Consider the following 12,602-nt stretch of genomic DNA (forward strand, 5'->3'; position numbering starts at 1 on the left):
GCTCTGTCCGGTGGCTGGGTGGAGCTTGGTCACCTGATCCTTTTCAATGGTGTCCGGTTTCTAGAGTTCTGTGGGCAGTTAGGCAGAGAAGGGACACATAGTTGGGGCAGAGTGGGGGTGTGAATGAGGACATGGGGAAGGCCCTGGGCTGGGTCAACGAGAGAGAACCGCTGTGGACTCTGTCTTAACAGAGGGTCCTCTCAGCTTTGGCTGGATCACCTAGTATAACTCAGAACCCATGTGGCAAGAAGGCCTTGGCTGACAGGACCGTGTTAAAGGCCCTGTGCTGGAAGGCCTCCTTAGACTGTTTGGTCTGAATGGAATCTAGTTCCTCTTGGGTCTCTTGAAGGATCTCTCCCCACTCCCTCCAGAAGGATAAGGATAGCTTCCTCCTCTCCCTCAACCAATGGGGTAGCACCCTGCTGTCCCACCAGGAACAGAGCCACTTCTGTCCTAAATGAGCATTGTGGCCTCCCTCAACTACATGCTTTTCACCAGGGTCAGCTGACCATCCCTGCCCTGCCTGGTGTTCCCAGAAGTGGGGTTCTGAGCCTGAGAAGCTACCAACACCTTTTCATTAATGATGCTGCAGGCTTGAGTCAAGACTGGCTCACTTCTAGGCTCTAAACTGGGACCCCTGTAGTCAAAAATCACACCGTTCAGGCAAAGAGTAGGTAGGTCCCCAGAAGGAGCTGAGAGGATTGGAGACTGACAAGTGCCAGGGGCTTTAAGTCTCTCTCTGTATTGTGTCCGCTGGACTTTTGTGTGTTCCCTGGCTCTGCCTCACAACTGTGAGGTTGATAATGGACTTGTAGGCATCTAAGGGATGTGGCCTCTATGGCCAGGGCATGGAATCTCTCTTGGAGAGTTCCTGGTTCTAATAGCTAGAGTCGGAGGTGTGGTCTCAAGCCTGCACCTCCATTGTGGAGCTCATGATGAGAAGCCACTGCCACAGGGATTTATGGTGCTGGGCACCCACAGGGAAAGGAGGTTCTCCTGGCCTGAGAATCAGCCTGCTCCAGATGAGCACAGAAAACCAGAGGGAGGCAAGGTAGGAAGTGTGGGGTGGGGAGAGCCACTCCCTCACCATTGCTTCCTGAGGAGTGCACCCCCTGCTTCCAGCTTTCTCACTCCCCCAAAAGACCCCATCCACAATGGCTTCAGGGCTTGAAGAAACCTGTGAGGTCATCTTGACAGCTATGTGACAACAGAATGTGTGCCCTTCGCTCCAGTGAACTCTGAATACTCAGGGCCTTGGCCCCATCTTCTCTCACATCACATCCTCACCTTGGTCCTCTGGAGGAGGGCTGGTCAGGTCTGGGGTCAGAGACACAATCTAAGCAGTCACGTGGCCCACGATCTGGCCTGTCATGAAATTTCCTGTCCCTAATACTCCTCTTCTATTGCCAGATGCTGTCCTTTGTCCTGTCCTCCCTCCCTCTCATCTTGGGACCCTAGAGGGACCAAGCCACCTCCAGATTTAGACTCTCCCAGGACAGTATGCTGGCACACTCTCTCTGAGGCTAACATTTGACTCAATTCTTCTTCCCCTTCCTGACTATCTGGCCTTCCACACATGGCCTGGCTCTGATGTGCAGGTATGCCCTGACAGGCATGAAACAAAACAGGGACGGTCACCTCTGCTATTCTCCACGTCTTGCATCTATTAACATCACCTGGGAGCTGTCCTGCCTCACTGGGGGTTGGCGACCAGCTGGGGGCTAGAGTCCTAGGGTACCCTAACTCCCTTCACAGGGGCCTATTTCGGAGAGAATTCCTGGGAATTCATGTGCTTTCCAGCTGGGGCCTCCACATAAGAAGACCTCCCCAAGACCGTCAGGCTCCAACCTCCAGCCCCCTGGCCATGATCCCTCACAGTGCTCAGAGATGCAGGGTAATGAGGGAGTCTCAGTGTACCCCTCTGAGAACTAGGGACTCTTCTACACAATCGTACGCTTACCAAGGCTTAGATGAGCCTGGCCGTGCCTCTGAGCAGCTTGTGACAACCCTGGTGGCTGTAGCTGTGCTCAGAAGGGGCCGTCAGCTGGTACAGGCTACAGGCTAGCAACCCAGAACCGGGGGCCCCACTGATGGGCAGGAAAAGGAGGGGATGCAGAGGCAGAGCCTTGTCTTATCTATACTCTGTAATTGATACTCCTCCTTCCCTTCCCTTTCTCCTTGGGCTTGTCTAGCAGCGGCCCTGCCAGCCTCCCCTGATACTCCGAGAGTAAGGTCAGAGGGCCATGCTGCACAGATAATCCCCTCCCGCCAGAGTCCCAATGGCCACTGAGTCTATGTGGCATTCTGACCCTGGGAGCCTAATGTACATGTTGGTTTCTGAGTAAGTGGAGGAGGCTCCTGCACTCAGGGTACCATATATGGGTACTGGGTTCTTTGCTCTAATATACAAAGAAATAAATGTGTTTGATGGAGGGCAAAAAAATTTAAAAAGGAAAATAATGAGTTCCCTTCTGCAGTAGAGCTCCCCACATTCGCATACAACACACAGAGCCCCCATACCGCATGGACGTACATCCTCATGCTCACACACACTCACATGCTAGCACACATGCAGGCTCACACAGCGGTATACCTCCCCACCGGCATCCACACCGTCACACATCACTCCCCAAAGCTGGCATGTACACACACACACAAGACCACACACCAGCACCCCCCAGGCCAGCACTCATTCGCACTCACCCACACACCCAAAAGGGCAAGGAGAACAAAGGAAGTGGAAGAAAAGTGTTACCCATGAGGAGCCGCCGTTTCACCCGCTTGTCCACATCAGCTACTGACGTGGCATTGAACTGAGAGCGCTCAATTGCAGCCTCATCCTTCTCTAGAACACAAGTAAGGGACAAACACGGAGCCGGTGGTTAATGAGAGCCCACTTCCCGCGGCCCAAGACAGTCAGCCTCTTGGCGTGGCGCACACAAAGCCAACACAGCATGCCGGGCCAGCACGGTGCCCTCGCCAAGGGCTAATCCCAGGAACTTTCAGGCGGGTGTGCTCAGGGCGAAGCAAAGAGGAAGCAAGGGTGGGAGGGATGGCATGCAGACGAGAAAGGTGGCCACAACACGACCTGGACACAGTGGGGATGCAGGGTCTGTGTGCAGCCAAGCAGGGTATGTGGCTGAGGCCAGCAGGAAGCCTGTGTGGAGGACGCAGAAGTGGAGAGCATGCCATGGGCTCACAGAGAGAAGCGGTTACAGGTCCCTGAGGCTCGAGCAGGTGCAGGACAAAGCAACAGGACAAAGGGATAGGTTTGCGAGGTCTGGTGATGGATATACCTGGGACGGCAGATGCCCTGTTACAAGGATGCTGCCACTCATGCAAAATTAAGAACAAAAACTCACAGAGAAACATACACATACATACACAGAGAACACTGGATCCCATTGGACAGACAGAAAATCCAGGGGATCTGGGCAGCACTGGTTGCCTGCTTGTCTAGAGGACCAGAGCTAAGCATTCAAGTGCTCAACAGGGGACTGCAGAGAAGGGTCAGTTGTTGTGGGAGCGTGCGGAAGGGAAACGGCTCGGGCCAGCCGGGGAGCCTCCAGCCACTGGGCACGGAGCTGTGCCAAGACGCTTTGCTGGGATCCGTGACAGGGAGGAAAGCAGGACGGAAGGTTTCTCATCCTGGCTAGGAGTTGAGGCCACAGTGGCTGGAGCTGGGTAGGGGGCTAGTTTCTAACAAGAGGGGACTAACAGGAAATATGGGATCGGGGAAAAAGATCCAAGCAGGGACTGTCACATGCAGCAGACGTTAAAAAATAAAAATAAGATGAGAAAGGACGGAGTGAGGAGGACACAGACAATAAGGGTTAGATCTGGGCTAGAGTTCATATGCCTGGCTGTTGTCTGTGCTCATCCAGCGGCTGCAGAGCAGGCTCGACTGGACATGGGAGACTTGAACAGACAAGACAGAGGGGACGCCAGGGTGGCTCGAAGGAACTCTGGGCAGGACAGTGAAGGGAGAGAGGTCAGAGGACAGAAAGTTCTAGATGGGATCAGGCTGCAATAGAGACACTGGTCTGAGACCTGGTTTGGCTTTTAATTTTTTTTTTAATTTATTTTTTATTTTTGGTGATTGGTTTGGTTTTGGCTTTTGGCTCTGAAAAATGATTAACGAATGTCAGTTATCAGACAAGACAGGCAATCAGGGACCATCACAAGAGAAGCAGCGGGAATGAGGTAAAATGAAATAAAAAAAAATGGCTGTCCGAGAGAAGAGGCCACACAGAGCTGGGGAGAGCCACCACAGGCAGCAGGACAGCCCCGACTACACAGGGGATGGCCTGGGATCCCTGAGTGGCCTAGCACCCAGCTTTCCAAGACACCAAGGAGCAGCGACAGGGGATGGGGAAAGAGAGCAGCTTTGGGACGCGTGTGCGTACATGGCTTCACCCAACACCTTTCTGTCACTCAAAAGCCCCTCTGAATCCCCCTCTAAGTTGATCATAAGAAATGGGACCTTTTCAAAGAAATATCGAGTGTGATCCCACCAACTCATTTTGGGTCCTAGCAAGTAAACCCTTGGCCCCAAACTCTGAAATTCCTTTTTCTTAGTTAAAAAAAAATCTTGCTGTTGTTTTTGAACAGAAGAAAAAAAACATATTAGTAATTATTGCATAAAATAACTACAAATGTTCAAGCTGCCCTTGGGAACGTGGGCCCGGAAGGAGGAGGCGGCTGAGTTCCAATCATGGTTCCATGGAGCAAGCAGGTGGTGGGACAGAAGCATTGCCGAGGGAGAAGGGACCTCAGGTGGGTGAGGAAGTCCTAGGGTGAGCCCGCCATCCCAGAATGAGAAGCAGTCCCAAGCACGCATGCCCCACGCAGGGTGCACACCTCCACCCTCACGGTGAGCCACGTGCTAGGACACTCAGTTTCTACATGACTGCGAAGAGTGCTCACACAGACTCAGCGAGGCTGCTAACAGTTTTTCACATTAGAAAATACCAGGCTTTGGGGGACAGACAATGTCCCCAAGCTCAAACACACTGCGGCAGACAATCCCCTGTGTTGAGTTTGAGGACAAGAAGCAATCCCACTGGGGAGACCCAAACCTAGGGAACACTGTCCCAGGGTACTGAGGGACCCAGGGCAAATTCTCACAGAAGCTCCCCTTGGGATGCCTGCCAGCCCCATCGGCCTTGTAGGTGACTCCTCTTCTTCTCTCCCTTCTGTTCCCCCAAGACAGGGGGACCACACAGGGTACTTCCAGGGGCAGTATGGCAGTGGCAGTACCTACTTACCAATGCATGTCCGACCGTCCGCATGTAGGGCGTACTTCTGGTGGCAGCCACACATGGGGCCTGTGTCTGTGTCCTCGCAGCTGTGTTGACAGCCTCCGTTTCCATAGTTACAGGTTACTAGTTAGTCCCAAAGTGTACACACGTGTGTATAAACAGAACAACAACAGAAACGGTTAGTTTACTGGAATTGGTTATTTTTTGGGGTGGGGCGGGTGGGGGAAAGCGAGAGCCTGAGGTGACCAGGGGCAGTCCTTTGAGGACCGAGGGAAGCAGACTTGCATCTCTATCCTTGAGCCTCTCCAGGGTGCCAGATAGAAATGCCAGTCTCAAGAGGTGGGCCCAAGAGCGGACTCTGAGATTCACACAGCTAACGCATGAAGAGAGTGGTGGGTGAGGGAGAGGCTAGACACACATGCAAGACACTTTAACCCCATTAGTCCCACTGGGACACATGCCTGTTCACACCAAGACACTGTGGGAGAGACAGCAGCCACGGTTCAAAGAGACATTTAGTCTTAGCTCTTGCACAGCTGGATCTCCCTTCTGTGTCTCGGCACAGGTGGAGGGATGTTCCCATAGATCCTACTCTGTGGGTCCTAGATGTGAGCAATCTCAGCTCTGTTCCCTCACAGCACTGTGGAGACCAGCAATCCCCAGATAGACAGAACTTAAGCAAGTTAATATCACCTGTGGTGTATGCTGAGAAAAACCTACGCTGTGTGATTGGTGCTGTCTATGGCTGGAGGATCTAGGACCCTTCAAGCCCAGATGCTCCTCCATAGAAGCAGCAGCAACCTGCACCCATGGGAAAGGGACTGAGCAAGGGGAAGCCAGTCTGAAGCAGGCAAATGATGTTCAGGTTTATTTACATAAAGATGGTCCACTGCCACTGTATAGGGGAGGGAGACTGCCAGAGACGATGAGGATCTGAGCCAGCTCTCTCGGAGGGGCCCTTGGAGACTCCACTTTATCATGCCATGAGCTGGTGGCCAAGAGATGTCACCTGAGTGCCTGGACAGCATGTCTTCTGGACATCAAGATCTTCAACCTTGATGGTTGTCCATCCTCTACCTACACACATTATTGACTTAGGAAAGTCATTCTGAGTCCAGACCTGGTTTGAGGAGCACCGAATTCCAGATCTGAGAGTTTGCATTAATCATGCCCTACTAAGCAGATCCATTCAGACAGCTGGCAAGGGAGGGAAATCACTGGAGGAGAGTATAGGATGAGAGTGGCTGGACGGGGAAGGTTATCTATCTGGCATCTCACATACTGCCTTCGGCAGCCAGGGCTTCTTCTCAGCGTCCTCTTCTTGACCCAACTTCCAGGGAAGCTAGATGGCCACAGGCTCTCCTCCATGAAGTCTGTTCTTTCCTTACTTAGGGATGGTGGTGACAGGCAGAAAGCTGGTGTTCCCCAGTGCAGTGTTCCTTCTTGGGGATAGAAGCCCAGGGCTCAGGATCGGGGTCTGCATAGGTCCCAGGGGATGGATGGGTCAATCCCCAACTGGGCATTTTTTTTTTTTTTTTGGTTATGGAGACTCCTCTTCAGAGTGGGCACAGGGAATTTTGGGAAAAGGCAGCAAGAGTTTCTCCTATTCTCTGCATGCTGGGCTTTGGGAAGACCAAGATGGATAAAGGAATATCCTCACTCCTGGAAAGGGCTCTAGATTCTGATGGGACAAGGGATTGGGGTGTGAAGCCCTGCAGCCTCTCTCCACCAGTCTAGAGGTTGCTGGACTAGCCTGGGCTCCTGATCAACTCTAGCGTCCAAGGTTCTTGAATACAAGTGAGTTTGGGGGGGGTCCATTCAGGTCTCCCCTATCCTTTGCACTGGTCCTCATCTTCTTTGAGGCAGGGGTCTCTTCTTGTTTGCCACTGTGAACAGCAGGCTAGCTGACCTGTGAGTTTTCAGGCATTCTCCTGTCTCCACCTCCCACCTCACTACAGAAACACCAGAATGACAGACAGACACACACTACTGTGTCTAGGCTTACATGGGATCTGGGGATTTGATCTTCCAAACCATCTTTAACCATGCCTCTCAAAACATAGAAGAAACCAAAGCCAGACCTCCTGAGTGCCACCACCAGGGAACCCTTAGGGTTTTTGCCCACTCCTTGGCCTAGGACCTAGAATTAGGCTTTCAATACCTTGTCAGGGAGGGCAGGGCCATGGATCCAGGGACCAGCAAATGTCCCTAGTCTGGGCTTAGCCCTTTGACCCTGTGGTGACAAGGGCAGGGGTCTTTGCTTTCCACAGACTCTGGCTTGTCCCATGTCCTTCCAGCCAAGCTAGACACCCAGAGTTTTGTGGGCAAACCTCCCTGTGTGACACTAGTCCCAGATGGGTTGTAAGGGTAAACTGGTCCAGCGAGGTCACTGGCAGCCCTCTCTCTAGTGTCTGCATGGAGCAAGTCTTTGGAGGCCATTCTTGCCTGCAGCCTGTGCCTGCTCCTGTCCTTGCTCAGCATGAGGGCTGGGAGAGGTATAGTCAGCTTCAATTGCTCTGAAAGTGGTCAATTAGCAAGTGTTTTCTCTGAAGTAGGAAGAATCTGCCTGTGGGTCCAGCCTAGGACCTCTGTCCTGCCTTGGTGACAGCCAATATGCATGCCTTTATCATTCCATGGGAAAGACCCAGCAGTAGTGAGAAAGACTGGCCCACATCCTGACCATAGCCAGATGTTGTAGAATGTTATTCTCAAACACAACAGCAATTGTCATCTTCATCCTGACAGATGTATGCAATTCTGCCCCAGATGTGGTCCAAGGCAGTGATAGAATACACAGGATGTGTAAGGTTAACTGATGGGGTGGGAGATCCTGTCTACAGCTGTGGTGAAGGCATCATTCACACTGGCATGAGACTTTCTGGTGGTAGGGCTGCTTTGAGGTTGTTCATGCTTCATAAATAAGCCCAGGAAACTCATTGGTTCCCCCAGTTGGACTTGGGTGGAATCAGACTCTGGTCTGTCACCATCTAGGGTGAGTAGGCACTTGTTCACATTGCCCTGGGAAAAGTTCACAGAACACCAGGATGAAGAAAGTGCCTCCGCTTTGGGAGATGGGTAGATAGCACAGAGGGTTGGAGCATGAGTCCCTGGGGATAGGAACAATAGTAGGGGCTCATGGGTCTCCAAGGCTTTGGTAACTGTTCAGGGAAGATGAGCTGAGAGAGTCACAGTGGCTGGGATGGTGGGCCAGCTGTCTTCTGTCGAGAATGGAGGAAGAGAGGAAAGCTGAGGTCCTTATCATGGACCACACAGTCAGTCAACCACCACAGAAGCTCAGACAGGCAGGCACACATTCTTCAAGAGACAGAAGCAGACTCCTCCGGCATGTCCTCTACACCACAGTGTAAGGCTGATGAAGCCGTGGCTCAGCTGTGTTGGAAGTATTGACTGCAGTTCCTTCAGCTCTTGGCAGACTCAGAACAAACAAAATGCAGCCTGCATCCCATTGCCTTCCCACAAAGCGGTTGGCAGGGTGTGTTGGGTTTGATGCTCTGGAAGCCCTTGCATGTCTTAAGTTCTGTTTTCTTTTCCCAATTTCATTCCTACTCATGGGCTGGATGCCCACGATAAGAGGTTGGACTGGGGATGGCTGTGATGGCGCACACCTTTAATCTTAGCACTTGGGAGGCAGAGACAGATAGATCTCTGTGATTTCCAGGCCAGCCTGGTCTACAGAGAAAGTTCCAGGACACAGACAGGGAAACCCTGTCCCCATATCCACACTAGATCTCCAGGCAAGCAAGCAGGCCTTGAAACGGTACCTCTGGCCTGCTGCCTTCATCAGACCAGATATGGGGCTCATGGTTTGTAATTAGTCCTAAGGAGGTCACTGAGTTCAGCTTTTTAATTTTTCTTTTCTTTCTTTTTTTTTTTTTTTGAGACAGGGTCTCATTGTAGCGCAGGCTGACCTCAAACTGTCTGCACAGCTGAGGTTGGCTTTGAACTCCTCCTTCTGTCTCAACCTCTCAAGTGCTATAATTATAGGTGTGGACCACCACACCTAGTCTAGGCAGTGCTGGGATGGAACTCAGGGCTTGGTGCCAGGCAAGTGAACTATATCCTCACCCTGGATTCTGACCTGGAATAATGTCAGCACGGGGTCCACTCCTTCCCTTCCACCCCTTCCCTCCCACTCATTCTCCTATGCCTCTTTATACTCTTCTATAACCCAGGGCGTCTCAGGCTGCGAGAGAAAGTGGAGCTTTTAGGCCTCTGAGCTGTAGCCCCCAATCCCCACAGGGGAGTTTGTGTTCAGGGCTCTACAGATGGTCCGAGCCAGTGCCTAGGGCTGTGTTGACGGTGTCATGCCAGGTACAGAAATCCCCAAGCTGGGAGGTCATGAGCCACCCCTCCAGCTTCCCCAATCCCCTCAGCAGACCCGTCCTCCCCTGACCCCAGGGACCGAGTGCCTCCCTGCCCAACGTCCAGCACCCTGGACAGACCCTCCACAAAGCAATGGTAGGAGACGTATGGGGGTGTCTGACCCATTTGCCTCCCATCTACCTACGTGTGCAGTCCTTCTGGTTTTGGGCAAGGTCAAAGCCGGGCCTGCAGTCACAGGCTACCCCACCTTTGGGCGTCTCCCGGCAGATGTGGGCACAGCCATGGTCTTTGTTCATGCAGTTCATCCCCTCTGGGAAGAGAGACAGAAAAGACAGGGGTTGGAGGCCAGTGACAGTGGAAGAGAGAAGAGAACCTCAGGCTGTGGAGAGATGACCAGTAAAGCAGCCCAGTCCAGTGGTGGGTGTGTTTAGTCAGCTACTGCACGTATTGCTCCCGTGTACACGTGTGTGTGTGTGTGTGCATGTATGCACAGGTGCATTCTGCCACAGTGCCCGTGCCCTGAAGGTCCAGTATAAACAACACAGGCCCAGTTCCTGCCTGACATCGAAGGTTATCTGTGCAGCATTGCCTTCAGTCAGGGTCATTTGGATGCTCTCCTTAGACTCCAATGGCTCCAGGACACTTTTGTATCCACTTAGTAAACTCTATTTCTTCCCTGTTTGCCTGGAGTGGCTTGAACCTCCTCCTGATGACCCCGGTTGATGTTTATCTTCTGGGTGATTTGTGAGGAGTTTCCAGAATTTATGAGGTCAGGGGGTCAAGTGAGAGGTTGTAGGTCACAAGTCCATCAAGAGGCCACAGGCAGATCAAAGAGCAGAGAGCCACTGTGTGCTTGCTACACACCAGCTTTGGGACCTGATGTCACCTCCATCTGAGAGAGCGCGGCAAGTGAAGCTGTCTGGGAGAAACCCTGAGGTGGTGACCACGTGAGATAGCCTATCTTCCTCAGAGGCCACACTTAATCCTTGTCCTAGGGGAAGAGAGTGTAACTGTGACCCTGTGTGCTGTACATGGGCCCTCACTAACACAGGACATGTTTAAAAGGATAGACCTATGGCAAGTATATATAATAGACCAGAAATGTCTTGGGCTGGCGGTGTGACTCAGTGGACTTCGGCTAGCATGCTGGCAGTCATGGGGTCCTCCCCAGCACCACAAAACAGAAAAGAAAGAGAAGGCGGTCTAAAGTTAATTCATTGAAAGCAATGAACGAAGGCTGTGTTTTGCCCAGCACCTGGCCTCACCTTATCATGCTCTTCTTCCCCCACAACTTTGATTTGCTCATGAATTCAAGCCAAGCTGCCATACCAGTGCAGGGCGTCTGCACCAGCTGACTCATGACAGACAGACAAGGCACCCAATGCACGGACGGAAGCTCCACCCCCTCCCTTCCTCAATTTCCAACACCACCTGAGCCTGACAGCAGGGACAGAGGTGTGATGACCGCTGTCCAATAGTCACTGGGAGGAAGCTGACCTGTGGCCACAGCGTATTTCTGTACAAACACCTCAGCTGGCTACCAGTAACCAGGGTTGCTCCCGAGCCAATATGAGCCCACCCCGGTACCCCGGCACCCTGGCATGCAGCTTTATTTATAAAACTCCTGAGAAGTCAAGCAGGCATGGTCATGAATCTGGCTCCCCATGAGCTGTGTGCCTTGGAGACCATTGTTTGGCTTCTCTGAACCTCACCTGTAAACAAGCATGAGACCCTCAGCCTTGAGGATTAGGCTTAGATATTCCCTGAAGCCACAGCCAGGAAGATGCCAGGTGCTTGGCATGCATTCTGTTGGCAGGACCTGTTACTGTTCCTGTAGATCTGAGGGAGGCAGCTCCCCGATGGGTCCTGGCTGGAAGAGCACTCTTCAGAGGTGACTTCAGGAGAGGCACTTCTTGGTCATCCAAACCCACTTAGGTTCCTGTCATTTTCTGGGACACCCTACCTGTCAAGAGTCTGACTACCAAGCAGCTTCCTGGACTCAGAATGGGAACTGTCAGTGAGCAGCTTGAAGCCAAGGTCATGTCAGGAGCCAATTTCCTCCTAAAATCATTACAGGAACCATCACCCTGGGGAGTCTGCAGAGAACCCCACACCCCTAATTGTGTTAAGAATGGTTCTATTGACAGAGCCTACCCCACACCCAAATTGGCTGTTAATGAGAGCTATCAGTTAGCGAACCCCACCCCACATTCCAAACTATCTAGAGAACTAGGTGTGTCAACTCGTGACTTCCTGGCCTAGGTGACCTGACTGAAGGTAACCTCCTGGCCTATGTGACCAACTTGGACCATGTGACCAACGTGAACCACACAGCAAGAGCCCAGGCCCCTGTGCCCATCCCCCAACTCTTTACCCTATATAAGCTGTACCCCATCTCTGACAAACCTAGCATGGCCTTCTTCCTCTCTCTTAGCTCATATCTTACAGATAGTGCCTCTCCGGGACCTTGGAATAACTTGGACTGCAGGGTGGGTTACAACCTCTAGACTGAGTAGCCCACCCAAAGGCAATCTACAAGGTCACACTTCACTTCCTACTTAATGTGTCTGTGTCTCTAGTGTTTCAGCTGTGACCCGACCTTTGGTACCCTGTCCTCATGTACATCCTCTCAAGGTCCACAATCCCACACTGCCTGCTGTATCCCCCGGCTTCTTCCTGGTTCCTTCTCTTGTCTTCTATAAGTGGCTTCCTAAGCCCATCTCTGATTCCATCAATTCCATAAAGACTTCTGACCCCACGGATATCCTCCAGGCCACACCGATTTCCCAGACTGCTGTCTTAATATACCTGCTTTGTCTCCCCAGGCATGGAAGAGCTCATGTTCCCTGTTAGCTCCGCTTGTGCGTGGCGAAGAAAGGGAGACTGAATTTCCACTTCTAGTCACAGAAGCTCTGCACACCATTAGACAACCAGGAATTTGTCCCCATGAGGCTGATAACATCCCTGAACCCTGGACCACGGATTCCCAAGCTTTAG

The 12,602-nt window shown here is 52.2% G+C and overlaps 1 protein-coding gene across 2 annotated transcripts in view; it reads right to left on the minus strand.

Annotated features, from left to right (window-relative positions):
• Window positions 1-12,602, minus strand: part of Scube1 (signal peptide, CUB domain and EGF like domain containing 1) — a 118,081-nt gene that overhangs the window by 41,527 nt on the left and 63,952 nt on the right. The window contains exons 5-7 of one of the 2 annotated variants that reach the window (XM_075960191.1): window positions 9,790-9,915; window positions 5,268-5,384; window positions 2,756-2,845 (exon numbers count right to left, since the gene is read on the minus strand). In XM_075960191.1, the coding sequence (XP_075816306.1) occupies window positions 2,756-2,845; window positions 5,268-5,384; window positions 9,790-9,915 (333 nt within the window). The remainder of the gene's footprint in view (window positions 1-2,755; window positions 2,846-5,267; window positions 5,385-9,789; window positions 9,916-12,602) is intronic. The other variant, XM_075960193.1, reaches the window with a different exon arrangement.

Source organism: Microtus pennsylvanicus, chromosome 2, assembly GCF_037038515.1.
Source record: "Microtus pennsylvanicus isolate mMicPen1 chromosome 2, mMicPen1.hap1, whole genome shotgun sequence".
Classification (NCBI taxonomy): domain Eukaryota; kingdom Metazoa; phylum Chordata; class Mammalia; order Rodentia; family Cricetidae; genus Microtus; species Microtus pennsylvanicus.